We start from the raw sequence: 17964 nt of genomic DNA, 5'->3' as shown, positions 1-17964 counted from the left end.
TAAAAAATTATAAGTATTATATTAACATATTATATAATAATTTTAAATATAAATATATTAATAAATTATATATCAATATATAATAAATAAAATAAATATTATATAAAAAGAACATTTAAACATAAAAAAAAAATTAATTAATTGTATGATGAGTGTAATTTTCATATATTCATATAATATAAAATTCATTTTATTCGTATTAAAATTAAAAAAGAAAATTAAATAGAAAACACACTTAAAATAATTTATAAATTAATAAAAAAAATAGTTTCAAATAAAACAAAAAATCTATATGAATTAATAGAATATTATTTAAATAAAAAAATAAAAAAAAACACACATACAACAAAAAAAAATAAATATAAATATAAAAAATTATTACAAAAATAGACAACATTCAAGGCTGTTTTATATTCTTATAATAATAAAAAAAAAAATACAAAAAAAAAAAAACTAAGATATAACAATTATGTATAACAATTTATTTATGAAATAACAATTGAAAAAAAATATTATTAAAAAAAAAATAGACAAAAACATGTTTGTATTTTAAATAAATATGAAAATTTCTTGCAAAAAAGTAACATTAAAAAAAATTTAAAAAAAATCATTTGTAAATAATTGTGTATAAACAACAAAAAAAAATAAAAACTCAAAGTTTAAAAAAATTTATAAAAATATTAAAAAATAAACAAAAAGTGTAATAAATAACAAAAAAAAAAAAATTAAAAAAAAATATTATAATTTAAAAAAAAAATTTTTCAAAAAATCCAAAAAAAAAAAACCAAAATACAAAAATAACTTAAAATTAATGCTGTGTCGAATAAAAATCTATTTTATTGTTCATAAAAGTTGTATTGGATTTTAATTTCTTGACATGAGAAGGATCTAAGGGGCCCCTTGGAAAAAAAATACTACATTTCTTAATTTTTTTTTTTAGATTTTAGATGGGCTCCGATCCCTACTGGAAAAAACAAAATTCCTATTTTTATTTCCTAATTATTTTTTAGATTTTTGGAAGTAAAGTGTGTACCACTATTATCCGGCCATTTCTTTTTTTAAATCTTATTAAAATCATTTTAATTTTTAATTAAATGGGTTACAAAAATTTAAAGATCAAAACAACGACTTTCAAAATGAAGGTATGTACCTAGATTATGGTTACAAGAAATTATAAAATTATGAATTAAAATGACTTTTTTTTTTTCGAAATTATAGAAAAAATGGAAATATACCTATATTTAATTTGTTTTCTTATAATCAATAAAATGCGGCATGATGTCATTTTAAGTATAGCTTATATGCAAAGCTCAATTTGGAAAATTCATCATAACATATCAATCATTCATATGTACGAATGAGTATTAAAATACTCATTTGTACATTATAAAATGTTATGATGAATTTTCCAAAGCTCCAATTTCGGACAATTTTTATCACAAAGTAAAGATTTTATTTCCTCATCGAACACGATATGTTTGAAGTTCACAGGTATGTTAATTGTTAATGCCCTTTATGCAATCAATATTATGGATAAACTATTCCATTGAAATCCAATGTGGATCAGTTTTAGCTCAGCTCAGAATCCTTTTTTTTATTCCAGTGGTTTTAGCTAAAATAAAAATTATTTTATTAATTATTTCAACTGTATATTTTTAAACACTTAAATTTCTAATTACATAATCTTTATAATTGATATATTTTTAATTTATTATTATAAATACTTAATTGTATATATAAGTCAAACAAGTTTTATTTTATACAGATGTACAAATTATTTAAAATTTACTATGTTATAACATAATATAATTTTTTCTTCGAAAATAATTTTAAAGTTGGTTACTTCTGTGTAGTACATAATTACAGAAATAATTGTTTCAGTTCATTCATCGGTTACATTATTATAAATAATCATAACATAACCTGAAAAAAATACAAAAAAATTATTTTATATCATTACAATTGTATCACCTGCAGATCGAATAAAAAAATTTATTTACATAAGTAAAGTACAAAATTAAAGTTCAACTGTGTTCAATGGATCCACCATTACTCCACCTGTTCTCCGAAATACTTTTGGTACCTAATTTACGTTTTTGTTTTAAAGAGCTTAAAAAATCATTTTTTTGTTACACGCTTGTTTTTTTTTTGTATTTTCTTGGTTGTGCTTCTTATTATTTTATGTTTCCATTTAAAGCAGATGTTATCATAAAAATCCTGATTTTATCGTATATTATTCATTGAATAAAAATTATGTAAAAAAATTTTCATGTTTGCAAGTATATATACATGTAATTTTTATTATGACTGGAATTAGGTACCTTTTGGGCAAGCTGATGTATTTATGATAAGAAGAAGTTATAAGTTGCCGCCCCCTTTTTTTAAATACATAAATTCAAATTTACCTGCATAAAAATCACCAAAAATGTCAATTCAAAGGAACACAAAACAACTTTAAAAATCTTTAATTCAAATTTATGCCCAACAAGAGAAACATTGAAAAAGAAAATTTGTAAGAAAAATAAGAGTTGGCCTGGTGGATTGTAGGATAAATGTTACAAATGTATTGCCAAATATATTGGGTGCCGATGTAAAAGGAAATTTTTTTAAAAATATAGCTCAATCTTTGTTACATTTTAGCAGTTTGCAAGAAAAATTATATACTTACTTCTTAATCTGTCAAAAAAAAATTTATGTTTGAGAAAGTTTTATATGTTATTTACATAAGAACCTATTGACAACACTATAAGAAATTCAGTCTTAAGCTGAAAACAGAAGAAGACCGATTTTCTACGGCGAAATGTCAGAATTCAAATTGAATACACATATTTAAATAGTTTTGCACAGAATTTAGCCTCCGATAAATTCCTACTATACTACTGGTGTTTTTTCCCGCGTTGCCATTCACCGATTTGGTTATGTTTTTATAATTAGCGTCAAATTCAGTATAAATGTCAGCTGTCATTCCTTTGCTACTCTGCTGACTATATTAACAAATGGAAAAATTCTGTCAATTTTAAATTTTTTTTGAATTCCTGTCTTCTTAGATGTCTAAAGGTAATTCAAATAAAATTTTTTCTAGCTGTATAAGTAGAATTTCAATTTTATAATTCAATTTAATTGAATTTTTCAACTAAATCAACATATAAATTGAAAGTTTTTTTAAAAAAAAACAAAATTTTTTAACAAATTCAATTTCATATATGCGTGTTTAAAATGTATATAAATATGTTTATGTACATAATGTACATATAACAAAACAATATGTGCATTCATTACATAATCAAATGCGGCACATTGCATGAATCGATCCACTTAAAAAATTTTGTATTTTATGTTTGCATTTTTTTTTTTGTTATTCTTTTTCTTTTCTGTTATTGACATTTAAAATATCACCTGCCAGGCATGTGTAACAGCAACAAAAAAATAAATATATAAAAAAGGTAGATATATATGAAATTTATCTGACCTAACAGAGAAACAGAATTAGTACCGTAATACATATGTATACATGAAGATTTATTAAAAAAAAAAGAAAAAACAAAATTTTAATGAAGAAAAGAGAAAAACAAAATGTAAAAAGTTGTAAAATAAAAAAAGGAACTTTCTTGTACAAATTTTGATGATTTTTATTAATATTTTTGTCTTAAATTTTGGACGAAATAAAAAAAATACATATGAAAATATCAAATTTTTATATTATAATTTACTCGTAAACATTTACATACATATATAATGTGGCATACAGCAAGATAAGTTTCCGTATATGTACGCAGACGCCCTTACTTATATATGGCACACATAGTGTTCTGAATCATGAAATAAAACCAAAAAGAAAAAATAACAGATACCATACGGTATAGTAAATATTTTTGCCACGCGTTCGATCTTAAATATCAAATTTCAAGATCATGTTCAAACTGACGTTTATTTTGAAAAGACAAAAAATATATATATATACATATATAAAATAAAAACAAATTTACTTAATAATATTTACATTACCTGGAAAAAAAATGTTCAGAACACATGAATTATTTTATATTTAAAAATATAGAATAATATTAAACGTGCCGGTAGGTAAATAAGGTAGGCAGTTAGTAGACATATGATACTCATATGTTCTGCTATATTTTTTTTGTTGTTACACATGCATCTATACAGTTTATATATGTATGTGTGTATTCAATTGTAATTATGTTGCGTATTTCAATATTTTGACATTAATCGAATCGGATCGAGTATTGGCTTGGAAATTTACATGCAAAACATTAGCATATATTGATAAAAATGGTAGTTCAACTTTTCTTGCATTTAATAATTTTAGTTTCAAATATTTAGAAAAGAACTGGATAAATAGAATACAAAATATACAACCTGCGGTAAGGCAACCAACATTTGTTCCCTGAAATTAGAAAAAAAATGTTTATGCTTCATAAAAACATGAAATTGTGAGTGTTCATATTGTTAATAATTCGTGTAATTTGCTTCACCAGAGCAACGTAGATATTAATGCAATTGCGGAAACCAATACAAAAAAATATACATATACCAAACTCACAAAATTGATACTATGGTAAGGCTGTTAAACCTGGCTGGCAAAAACAGCGTATATGAATGAGGAACAGGAATATACATATGTATGTATATATAAACAGGTGCCTAAGAACAATATATGGAATATTTCAGAGATGTAGAATAACAAACAATGAACTACGTGCCATTACAGGCAAGAAGTCTATAAACCAAATTATAAAAGAAAAACGATAGCTAAGGTGCATTTTATGGAGGCCGAATAATACGAAAGCCAAACATGTATTAGATTGGAATCCCCAAATAAAAATTAAGGGAAGTAGAACCCTCAACACGTGGCAATAAACCACATTTAAGAAGGCTGAATAAAATGGAAAATATAGGTACAAGTAAGCAATCATTTTCAATAAACATTTGTAAAACATATACATATACAGTATTATATAACAATATGATATCTTATTTAATAACGCATTAAACTACTGCTATTTCCATGTTATATGGAAAAAAGCAAAACTTATTATTCAAGGTATGCTAGGAATATAAACAGCTGCAGAATCATAAGTATACTTCCTGACCTAAGTAAAGTGTATGAAGCAATTATTAATAAAAAAATAGTGCTGTTTGTTGATGAGAGACGATTTATGGCTGAAAATCATTGTGGATTTTGATATACAACTGACATATAGTACAGTTCGTGCAGTGAAAAAGCATTCCCTTGTTATATTTTGATTATTTTGATAGAAAAATTCATATTAGACTTGATTTTTTTCCAATAATACTTAAAATGTATGTCAACCATTGATATAAAAATCGTCGTGTACGCACAGGTATTGTCATGTAGCCAATTATGATAGTAGTTGCTTAGATTTTACTCCCGAATAAATTTTAACTAAATCTTAATATAAGACTTAAAATATTTAATTGTCATTTTTTCTGAATATAATTTTGAAATAAGCAAACAAATAATTAAAGAATAAATAATAAGAGACTTTAAATCATTAAAAAGTGAAAATTTTCAAGTTTTCTTATTATTATTTTCTTAAAAAAAAATATTATGAGTTTTAAATGTTTAATTTATAATTATATTACGCTTGAAAAGTTAAAAAGTAAAAATTGTGTAGGAATATTTTTAGGTATATAGTAAATGCATGTATAATACTTACTTTCTTAATTTATTGTAATTTTTTAATTAAACAAACTCTTGAAATAAACAAAAAAAAAAAAGAAAAAAAATTTATGAAAATTATTAAAACTAATTATACCTATGCATAAACAGTTAAAATGTACATAACTGTAAATAGAGCGGATATAAAGAAAGTAATTATTAAGCATTTCTAAAAAACAACAAGAAAACAAACGGTGTTTGTTTGTTTAATTATTATAATAACGTTCATATAATTTAATTATGTTATTGTTATACTTTAATATTTTAATATAAAAAAAAAAACAATTTTTACATTCTTTTTATATTTTGTTATAAAGTAGTTATAAAGTAAAATAATATTATAATGGATTAAGAAAGCGTATTGTAATCTGTGCGAAATTTTTGGTACATATACAAATATACAAACTTACATAGGCACTTATATAGTTCTTAAGCTGACATATATAAATTGTGTTGTCTTTTAACTTTTTAATATTAAAAATTATTCCAATTATTTAAATTTAGGCTTTCACATTTTAAAATTTTAAATTTTCTTTTATAGTGTAAATTTAATCTATAACAATGAAAATCTTATATTTACCACAACAAATCGTATAACATAATATAGTTTTAGCATTTAAGTGATTATTTTTTTTTCTGTAAAAATACTTTTCTCTTTTCAAAAAAAAAGATAAATTTTTTACTATTAAAACTGTAAAATTTTTTTCAGATTGTCAGCTTTAGTATTAAAGATTTTCTTATTTTAATTTACTTTCGAATATTAATCCGGGTAAACCGGAATGAACCTGTTATTTTCGCTATATATTAGTCAATTTTCCCGATCTTCGTTCTTAGCATTCTTTGGTTCGTTGAATTCCTTTCAAGTTATCTGTTATTGTCAATCGAAATTTGTAAATTTTTCCGTTATATTCTCGAATAACTGAAAGCTTTTCCAAATTTCTATACAGGCAAAATTGTAACAATAAATACTATGCCATAAAAAAATATAATTATTTGTTAAAAATCAGTTGTTGAAGAGAGTATTGTTACTTTACAAATCATTGGTTTAGCCCAGCTTTAATTCTGTAAAAATCGGTTGTACATACATATATAAAAATCATCTCTTTATAAGCGATAATTTTCAATTGTAGTAAAAATATTTGATCATTTTGTTTTTCAAATTCTTAAAAATTAATTACTTATTTATTTTTTTTTCGTACAAAAATTAAAGTAGTATAATTTAAAAAAAAAATTATTTCGTATGCCTGTTGTACGTATATTTTTCTTTTATATTTTTTTAAATAATTCATAATTTATGTAATATTATAAACGATTGTACTTATAAATTCATTTCCTCCAACTAAATATAATAAATTTAAAGCTCATTTATTATTCTATGTGCAAATTACAAATGAAGGAAATTCATATTGCATCACAGTAAAAACAAAATTAATGTAATCATAGGTTTGTATGTACATAGAAAGATAATAATAAAGAATGACCAATTTATAAAAACAAAAAAAAAAAAAAAAAACGCAAAATAATGTGTAAAAAAAACTCCTTTAAGTCATAAATAGTTAAAGGTCTAACAAGTTAGAATTAACTTCATTCATTTATCAAAACAGCACATTTATTTGAAATTGTGGGGCCAGTCATCATTGTTTTTATCATTCACATTTTTTTGAATCAACCATATATTTTTGGTTTCATTATTAAAATTGAACTGTCAAAAATAGTTGTCATTTTTGTAAACCTATCATTTTTATAAAGAGAACAAATTCTCTGTCAAAAAAAAAATGCTGGGAGGTAGTTTTTATCTTTCATTCATTTTTCCTTTTATTCACTATTGTGTGATAATTATGACAAGGGCCTATTTAATTTTTTACATCGAATTTTAAAAGTTTTATATTAAATGATATTTAAAGTCATAGATTAATAAAATAATTAATCTCGATATTCTTTTATATTTTGATTGACAACAAAAGCTTCTGTCAACAAGTTGTCACTTCCATATTGTTATATTGTGTTATGAAAGTAACAGAAATAAACAAATACATTATAATAAAATCACAATAATAAAATATTCAATAAAAAACAGTTTTAACATTTACTATTTAAGTAATAACAATTCTTTTATTTGCATTAATGACAATATGTACTAGCTACTAGCATAACCGAATATATTACATAAAATTGAATGCATGCATAGAATAAAAACCCCAAATTATATTTACACTTATATATTACATAGCCATATTATTGTATATCAAATTCACTTTGCGATTCATTTGTGATTCATTTAAACTTTTTTCTACAAAATAATTTTTCTTGTACAATTTCATGTACACTTTCTTGTGTACACTTGTAATATGTACACTTTCTTGACCATAATTGAATGTTATTTCATTTAAATTTGTAATTTCCGTTCAAAAATACAAAATAAATCACACAATCATAACAATAATTTTTAGTAAATATTTTCTTGCAAGTATCATGCATGTTTTCTAAGATTTGTAACAATAAATTTTATAATAGAGTATAAGTGAAATTAGAAAATTAAGAAAAGAAAAGCTTAAATTTTAATGAACTCATCACTTAATATATAAAATTTAACGAGAGTAATATGTTGTTTTTGGTATGGAGATGATAAAAGCATCCCACTTATAAAGTATGTATTAAATTGGTTAATTTGTTTGTTTTTTTTTTTTTAATTTTAATTTTAGTATAGGTTCATTAAATTTTAAGTATTTTTATGAGTTTGCTCCTACTTGTTTATTATGTATGTATGACGAATTACTTAAATGGATTTAATAGAACAAAATTAACATAAACAATAATAATAAACATGCCTTAAATATATTTATAATGTATGAGTACATAACCTTAAAAATATAATTAAAAATTTTATTGGCAAATAAAAAAAAGGGAAATTAGAATATCTACTTCTGGTGCCGGACTGGAAAATTAACAAAATTTTCTATTCTAAAATTTCTATTTAATTTTAAAATGGCAATTATTTCAATGCAATCATATAAGTATGTTTTTTATATCAATGTTATTCAAGAATTTTGTAAGTGTGAACTGCAGTCGAATGAATAAGGTAAAAAATTCTGTCAATATAAGCAGCATTATTTGTTCGAATATCCAAAATTAAAAACCAATTTTAAGAAAAATTCAAATATATTTCATTAAAATAATGAAACGAGACTACATTTTTAATTAGAAATGTGTAAATATTAAAATTTTACACAAAATTACTACGATATTGCGAACAAAACTATTTACGATATTGCGTTGACATTATAGGAAATACCAAAAATGTTGTCCCAATATTTTTGTAGTTTATTATACATTGTAGAAATACCGTATTTATGCTTTTAATGAAGACAGCTGTGCTCTTTGATGATGTGAAATTCTTTAGAATGTACCTTAAATATAACATTTTCACTGTTAAGAGTATTCTAAAATATTATTCTTGTTATTCACACCAAAATGGACTAAAATATTCATTATTTTCAATTTTTATTGTAGATATATTTATAGAGGAATATTTTACTCTCAAATTACTTTAATTTCCAATAAATTACCCACTAACTTTCTAAGATTTTAATTCTTTCGACCTGGCTGATACAGATATGTACCAGTAAAGTCCAGTAAAATTCGCAAGCCGGGTTGAAAGGGTTAATTAGTCCCAATAATCGTAATTTCCCTCAACATCGCATAATTACTCACAACATAGCGTAGTTACCCTTAAATTTAAATCTATATTTAATGAGTAAATTTTCAAGTCTTTGTCTTATTATACTTATTTAGTGTAAGTGAATTTTTCTGAAAAGCATAAAATTTTTAAATTAATAAAAAAGAAAATAATTTATTTTTTAATTTTTTTTTCAAATGTAATTTTATTTAATTATAATATTTTGGTGTTTTCTTGTTTTTTTTTTTTCATCTATGTAAGTTTAAATTAAATTTTTAAATTATTTTTTATTTTCTTAAATATTTTCTAATACAATATAATAATTTGGCAGTGTTTTTATTCTTTAATTTTTTTTTTTAATTTTTTTAATATAATTGTATTTTTTATTTTTAGAAATTACATACATTCAATACTATATACTTAATATATAAATTAATACAAATATATTATAATTTATAAATTAAAAATCTTTGTGCACGTTTTACAATCTTCTAATTATTTTTATTAAATTATTACAATTTTTTCATATTAACTAATTTTAATTATAAATATTAAATATATTATTTTATATATGTATATAATAGTTATGTAATTTAACACATTTTTATATAAAGGAAATAAAAGCTAATAGAAACATGATTTTCTTTCTTTAATAATAATAATTTTAAATATTTTAATATTAAATGTAATTATATAATTAGTGAGAATGAAATATTTTAAAATATTCATTTTTTAATATTTACAACATTTTCTTGTGTTTTTTTTTTGTGTTTTAGTGTGGGTTTCTTGCAAAAAATAAAAAAACAAATAGAATTTTTTTTGTTTTTTTTTTCGATTGCATAAAATATTTTCTTTGGTTTAAACTGGCATACACCAAATAAAAATTGTTATATTTTTGAAATTCCTTAATAATAGTCTTCTAAAGGAAAATTTTAATATTTATCAATTGTAATTATTCAATAATTTTTTTTAGAATTATTTTAGTCCTTGTCACATTTTTAAAATGGTTAACTCTTCAATATGCCCTTTTCAAATCTATAATCCAGTTTTTCGTATTTGTGACCGTTTCCGAAATATATGGAATTTCATATTATTCTATGTCCGGCTGTAATTCGGTTTTGATAGCATTTATGTTAAATGTCAAAATGCCAACAACTGACGTATAAATGACGTATACGAGTATGGAATAAAATAATTCTCAGCGGACTATTATTTTATATTATTTTTTCAGTATTTGGAAAAAAAAAATAATTATATAAATTTTTGGTATTTTATTGCATTATATACACAAAAAAAAAGAATACATTATTTATTTTATTTACTAAAATACAAAATTTAAATTAATTTTTAAAATTAAATTTTTTGATTTTAAATTTTTTGAATTATTTTTGAATAATTTAAAATATTGTGACACAATATTATACAATTATTATATATTACAGATTTTTTTTTTGCAATTCATATACAATAATATTGTTATATAAATGAATTATATATATTTGTGACATTCATTTTGCAAACGCTATTGAATACTTTGCACAAATAATTGAAGTGCACAAATAATTGAAGCAATGCCTATAAAACAGTGTTGTTGCTTTGTAAAAAAAATAATGCATTTGCGCTTATACAATTTGCAATTTCTGATCATAATTTTTGAATTTTTATTAGACGTCATCAATTATTCACATATAATTTGTTTTTGACAATAAATGGGATGACTTGAATGAATAAAATTGTCAAATAATTTGTTAGTTAAAGATATTGCAAAACATAATATGACATAATCAAAAATTTTTGGTTTGCAACTTGAATTATGTGTGCCATTGTTAATTTTTTATGTTATTTGCAAAATCAATGTCAACATTTTGTCATTTTAAATTTTGACTTTTTTTTCTGGTAAACAAAAGATACTATATACAAATTAAATTAAATTACAAATTTAATTTTATTACATAATTTTTTATTAAATATTTATTTTCTAAATATTGAAAAATCTGATTTGAAATTTTAAAAATTATAAAATTTAAAATAATAAATATTTTTAATTTATTAAGCAAAAACAAAAAAAAAACCAATTCATTCCAATTTAGTTTTTTCAATAAACAATCATCAATCAATCAGTCTTTGGTAATATCACAACAATTTGGTTCACAAATTTGGGAACGTTTCTATAAAAATTTTCGGCTTTTAATATTCTTACAACTTATTCACTTTTCATATTTCTTTTCTGTTTTGCATACATACGAGTATGTGAATTTCATAATTATAAATATTAAATATTTCAAAATAATTTAAATAAATTATTAAAAAAAAAATAAGGAAAACAAAAATAAATATTTAAATTATTTGTGGATAATTTTACTATTTAAATTAAATTAAATTAAAAAAAAAATTAATTATTTTATTAATAAAGAAAAAAGTAAATACTGAAATTTAAATTTTTTTTCTCTCTTATATTTTAGGAACTACCCAAATCATGAAACAAATATTGTTTTATTACTTGTCCTTTCTCTTCTAATATTTGTGGTGTCATTGTATTCATAATATTAAATGTTATTGTAAATATTATAAATGCCATATAAATAAATAATGCTGTCCACCATAATAAAATTTTATAATATTTATAAAAATTTTTATTATTAATATTATCATTTTCTCTATTATTATTATTATTATTAATTAATAAATCATTAATATTATTATTATGAAAATTTTTTAATATTAATAAACCAATTGTTAAACCAGCTAATATACCAGATAAATGTGCAATATATGATATTGGTGGTGATGGATTAATAACACTTATTGTACTTGTTCTTTCATCATTACCAATATGTACATTAATAATAACATCAACTTTTTGAAAATAACGTGTATATATTGCAAAACCAATATCACATATACCAAATATAAATATTGATATTAATTTTATTGTTACATATTTAATATTTTTATAATTTAATAATATATTTGCTAAATGTGAACCTAATAACGCATAAACACCACCACTAGCACCAACTAAATATACTTTTGAATCAACAACACTTGTACCAAGTGAACCAGCAAATACACCAGCCAAATATATACAACATATTCGTATTGAACCATGTATTAATTCTAATGGTATACCAATTATTAATTGTACAATAACATTAAAACTTAAATGAAACCAATTAGCATGTAATACCATATATGAAAAAAAACGCCATACTTCTTGTCTTCTATCTGGACGATATACTAATACAGAATCACTTGGTACTGGTATACCATCATTACTACTATTATAATCATCTTGATATTTCATTGCCCATGATTCATATAAAAATACTGCTATCTGAAAATATATAATAAACAAAAAAAATATTATGAATATAAATTGGAATTAAATTTAAATTTTATTAAATTTTATTAATTTTACTAAAAATAATTTTGGATTGGTATTAGTAATTCTCATTTTAATTTGAAATCATATTTAATTTTTTAAAATATAATCGAGCCATTGAGTAATTTTATATAAAATTGTTCTATTATTGTCGAGAATATTTCAATCTCGATTAAATATCATAATAATAACAATAATAGTCAAAGATTAACTCATATGGAGTACATAAATTCTTTCATCGTTAGTAATTGTATTAAACAAATTTAAGTGTAGACTATATAAAAGATTCTAAGTACATAATACATACTCGTATTGTTTTCTTTTGAATTCGATAATATTAAAAGCGTGCCATACAATTCTTGAATTAGATTATAAATCATTTCAGACTTATTACATTTACAAAGTTAATATATAAATTTAATTAAATGGAAACATTAAAAAAAATTGAAAAAAAAAAATATTTCTATAGCTATTTGTGTTGTTTTTTTAACATGAATATGTGGGCATTCTAGAATTATACAGGCGCACATATTATAGTGTAATAAATAATTAATAATATAAAATCGAAAATATTCAATAATGTACTGATAAAATATGTGTGTATGCATTTAGCAGACAATAAAGGAATTTTTTTAAAGGAGCTATTTTTATAAAATTCATTATAAAAAACTATATAACAATTTTTGTTTTTTTTTGTAATATATGAGTACTTATACAAAAAGAAAAAGAATCAGAAGAAAATATAGGAGAGCAAAAAAAATTCATTTTTTATTGTGGAATTAATTTTTATTTTTGTTTGCCATTAAGTTGATGATAAATATTTCATTTTTATTTTTTTAAAATAAAAATATTAAGAATAAAATAAATAAATAATTTTTATTCTTATAAATGCAATTCAATGTGGCCATCTCATTAGTCTTATGGACGTTCCAACTATAAAATCAAATATTAAAGATCCTAACTAAATAAATAAATTCCAGTCTTAAACTCTTAATTTTGCAAATTGTGTTTAATTTTACGTATTTTATTTCTTGGAATCATTTTAATTTAATTCTAGGAGGAATAACATATTTAAATTGTGAATATCACATGATATGCCCCTAAAAGTATGCAAAATTTTTGTAATAATTAAAAAACAAATTTCTCAAAATTTTATTTTTTGGCTTGTTATGAATTTAATTTTCATTGAAAGTACTCAGTCAGAGTTGTAAAATTGGTAGTGAAATGAGAGATCTCAATTGAGAGGAAGTTACAATTCTGAGTTGAAAATGTATTGCAAAAAGGAGTAACAAGAACCTGCAAATATATTTTCACTCAACGCTCTCTATAAATTTTTAATAAAATTAATAGGGTCTCATTAAATTTCATTCACATTAAATATAAAAGGGTCTGTACTGTATAAATCATAACTACAATAGTATATATGTATATAAAAAAATGATATATGAAAAAATACATACCTCGATTATTGAAACAAGTATCACAAATAAAGGTGGTGGGATGAATTTATAATGATGATCTATTGCATTATATTTTTTGATTTGTTGCTGTTGTTCTTGTTGTTGTTGTTTTTTATCGTTATAAATTTCTTTACAATCAATTATTCGATCAATTGTTATTATTTCTGATTTTATTCCTGATGTAGATGATGTTGGCAATGATATTGTTGTTGATGATGATGATGATGATGATGATGGTAATTCTATTAATTTTGATGGTAATATTGATGATGTTGATGATGATATTGATGATGGTAATTGTATTGATGCTCCTGTAATCACTGATATTAATTCATTTTTTAATGGTATAATTAATTTTCTTGTAAATAATGAACATGGTAAATATGATGATTTTAATGTTAATATTGATGAAGATGATACAGATGTAGCTTGTGATGATGATAATGATTCAGATGATACAGATGATGGAGATGATTTTAAAAATGTTGGTATTATTGATGATAATGATAATAATGATTTTTTTTTAATTTGATTTGATTCACCTTTTAATTTAATATCATTTTCTATTTTTATTGTTTTTGTTATTACTTCAGATGATAATGATGATAATGTTGGAATGTCAATGACAACATCAATAATATTGGCTTGTGCCGATCCTGTTTTTTCTATTCTTTCATTTTGATTTTTTATTAATTTTTTTTCATTATCATCAATATTTTGTGCTAAAATTTTTTCATTTTCATTTGATTTTTTATTGTTGTGTTGTTCATTATGTTGTTGCTCTGGTTGCTGTTGTTCGTCATGTTCTTGTTGTTGTTGTTGATTTTCATTAATAGATTTTGTTTGTGTAATAAATGATTGTGATTGAATTGGAATTGTAATTGAATTTGATGATATTGATGTTGCTGTTTGTGTTGTTGCTATTGTTGTTGTTATTGGTGATGATGGTAATGAAATACGTACATCTGTTAATTCTTCAGGAAACATTCTTAAATGTTTTTTTTTTGTTTTGGTTTATGTTGTATTGTTTTTTGTATCTTGATAATGATTATCTTAATAAATATTTTATTGTAGATAATTTTTGGATGTTGATGAAGAAATAGATGATTTTTGTTGTAATGCTGTTGTTGATATTTGTTGTATAACAGTTTTTTTTTGTTTTAATTTTCTCAAATATTTTTAATTTTTTTGTTGCTTTTTCTTTGTTTTTTTGTAATCAGCTATGATGTTGGCATAACAATAATTGTTATAACAGTAGTTATTATTAATGGTAGTAATAAACTCGATTGAATCGAATAAATCAATAAAAATTCGATGTTTAATATGAAATTTTCGATTACAAATTTTTGTATATATAAGAAATTTTTCTTAAACAAAGAAATTTATAATAAAAACAAAAGTAAAAAAAATAAGCAGCAAAAAACAAAAATTGCGTTTCCTTTTTTTATTTTTTGTCCTTGAATTTTGTTTATTCTTCTTTCTTCTTCTTTTTCAGTTCGATCAGAAATTGTATTCGAATCGAAAAGTTGAAGATAAAAATCAAGATGAAATCGACATTTAATTTAAAAAATTTCTGATTTTATTTCTTTTTTTTTCGATTCTTTCTTTCTTGATTCCGTCTGCTTATTTGATCAATAAATTTTTTATTTATGTTTTTTTTTTTTTGAGATTTACTTTTTCTTTGTTTTCTTGACTAGTTGCAATGCACATACAATTCTATATAGTTAATAAATGAATTTTTATAATTACTTATATAATTTTATTGTATGACATTTAATTCTATTGGTATCATTGGTATCATATATGTTTTCCAAATGCTTATTCATACTATGTTTGAATGGATTTTTTTTTTTAAAATAATGTTCTTCGTTATATTTCGTTATAGTTCGTTGTACAAAATATTTTTTTGTAATAAAATTCCTTAGTTTTTTTTTTCCTTATTAATTTTATTCTAGTTTTTTTACTAATTTTTGTTTCAATTTTCATTCATGTAACATAAGAATTTTTTGTATAGATTTATTTGTATAACAATAAATTCCGAAAAAATTGATATATGAAGTATATAATAGAATATATGTAGGATAAAGAACAAATTCAAGTAAATGTATAGGTATAGAACAAGCCCCAATTTTAATTCATATATAATTGGTGTGTATACTTTGCTTTTAATAAAATTTTATTCTTTTATTTAAAAAAATGTCCTTAGTCGTCGTCGTTTCTTTAATTTTATTAATTCTTTATACATTATATATGTATATATATAGTTTTGATATATATGACGAAATATATTTTAACTTTAGTTTTGTGCGTATGTTGGAATTTTTCGCTGTTTTCTGCACCTTTATTAAATTTTTTTTTTTTTTTTTTTTTTGGTTGCAAAATCTCTTTCTGTTTTCTTTCTGCCTTTTTATTTATTATAAAATATCCAGAATATATTGTATCGGGAATAAATACAATGCGAAATCCAAAAAGAATTTTATGTTATATATGTGAGTATATGTGTTTGATTTGTGGAATGTTGGGCAACGAAAATATTTGAAAACGTTTGTGTATATTATATTTTATTGTGCACAGTATATACGTAATATATAAAACTTGAAAATCACAGTATAATAAAAATTGTATAAGAATGTAAGAATATTACCAATATTTTATATATATTTTGTATATATATGTATATATATTAAAAATTGTAAGAATCTTGCTAACTGACTGTTATAATGTTCACCTTTCTTCACTTTTTTTTATATATCTCTTGTTGTATAATAATATATTTTTATCTTCTTCTTTCCTACTCTCTTTTTTTTTTAAATTTTCTATTTCTCATTCATATACTCTCTTTTTCTATATTTGTTATTTTTGTTATTTTTGATTTTAATGTTATTCGCAATTCCAGTTGTTTTAATCTCAATGGTATATATATATATATATAGAAATTTTTTTTAAAGTTGTTCTGTTACTTGGTTTGTTCGTTGGTTAAGTGTTATGTTTCCTTTGGAGATATTTCAAAATTTTAAACCGAAAAAATATGAATGCCAAAGTACGTGTATTAGGTTCTTTTTTATTTTTTTTTACTTTGTTATTAAGTTTAGCCGTGTTATTATTATAATAGTAACAAGAAAAAACAATAATGCTAAAGTTTTAAGTTATAAAATCTACAATATATAAAATTTTGCAGTCAGTTTTACATTATAAATCCAGCGAAATTTTGTTGTTGTTATATTCTTCTTGTTATTCGTATTTAATGTGAAATTCTTAAAATAGCATCCAGAAATGGAAATCGTCTCTCAAAAAATCGTCTGGAATTCGTTTTTTTTTTGTTTGCAAATTTTTGTTTTCGTTTTTCTTAAATTTTTTTTCTTTTACCATGAAATATTTCTGCATAAGCGCCAACTGTGTCAAATATTTTTGTTATAATATGTGCTATATATGGTATATATGGTAAGTATGTTAAGTTAATTTTTTAATACGTGTGTTGTTGATATTATGGTGTGCTACCACATCAAGATGGTTTTTTTTATTATTGTTGTTATTTTAATGCCAGTTTAATATTTTGTATATGTTCGGTTTCTTCTATCATTACTTATATAATTGATATTTATGTATAATCTGAAAATAGAAAAAAAAGTTAGTAGATCACAAAAAATTATTTTTGAAGTATGTGTTTTGTGTTTAGGTAAGTTATTTTATTTATTTATTTATGTATAAATACAATTTTCTTTAAATTTTTGGATTTTTAAAAATA

At 21.7% G+C, this 17964-nt stretch overlaps 1 protein-coding gene across 3 annotated transcripts; it reads right to left on the bottom strand.

The window, feature by feature from the left end:
- Positions 1–10194: 10194 nt before the first annotated feature.
- Positions 10195–16175, bottom strand: LOC129606865 (protein rhomboid). Of its 3 annotated transcripts, none has more exons than XM_055517472.1 (3): positions 14762–16175; positions 14220–14539; positions 10195–12711 (listed from the first exon to the last, which is right to left on the bottom strand). In XM_055517472.1, the coding sequence occupies exons 1-3, from the start codon at positions 15204–15206 to the stop codon at positions 11836–11838; spliced, it is 1641 nt and encodes a 546-aa protein (XP_055373447.1). In that variant the 5' UTR covers positions 15207–16175; the 3' UTR covers positions 10195–11835. The 3 variants fall into 3 exon arrangements, with proteins under 3 accessions (XP_055373447.1, XP_055373448.1, XP_055373446.1); XM_055517473.1 differs by having other exon boundaries at positions 14220–14530; XM_055517471.1 differs by having other exon boundaries at positions 14220–16175.
- Positions 16176–17964: the final 1789 nt, after the last annotated feature.

The sequence above is a fragment of the Condylostylus longicornis genome, unplaced genomic scaffold (assembly GCF_029603195.1).
Source record: "Condylostylus longicornis isolate FDR11 unplaced genomic scaffold, ASM2960319v2 ptg000022l, whole genome shotgun sequence".
NCBI classification, from domain to species: Eukaryota; Metazoa; Arthropoda; class Insecta; order Diptera; family Dolichopodidae; genus Condylostylus; species Condylostylus longicornis.
The sequence above is the reverse complement of the archived record's forward strand: the minus strand, read 5'-3'. Positions and strand labels throughout refer to the sequence as shown.

Bases quoted from the DNA above. Each gene is read 5' to 3' on its own strand.
- LOC129606865 (XM_055517471.1), bottom strand. From the start codon at position 15,206: ATGTTTCCTGAAGAATTAACAGATGTACGTATTTCATTACCATCATCA. The intron at 12,712-14,219 runs GTATGTATTTTT...ATATATTTTCAG, and splicing joins TACTTGTTTCAATAATCGAG to ATAGCAGTATTTTTATATGA.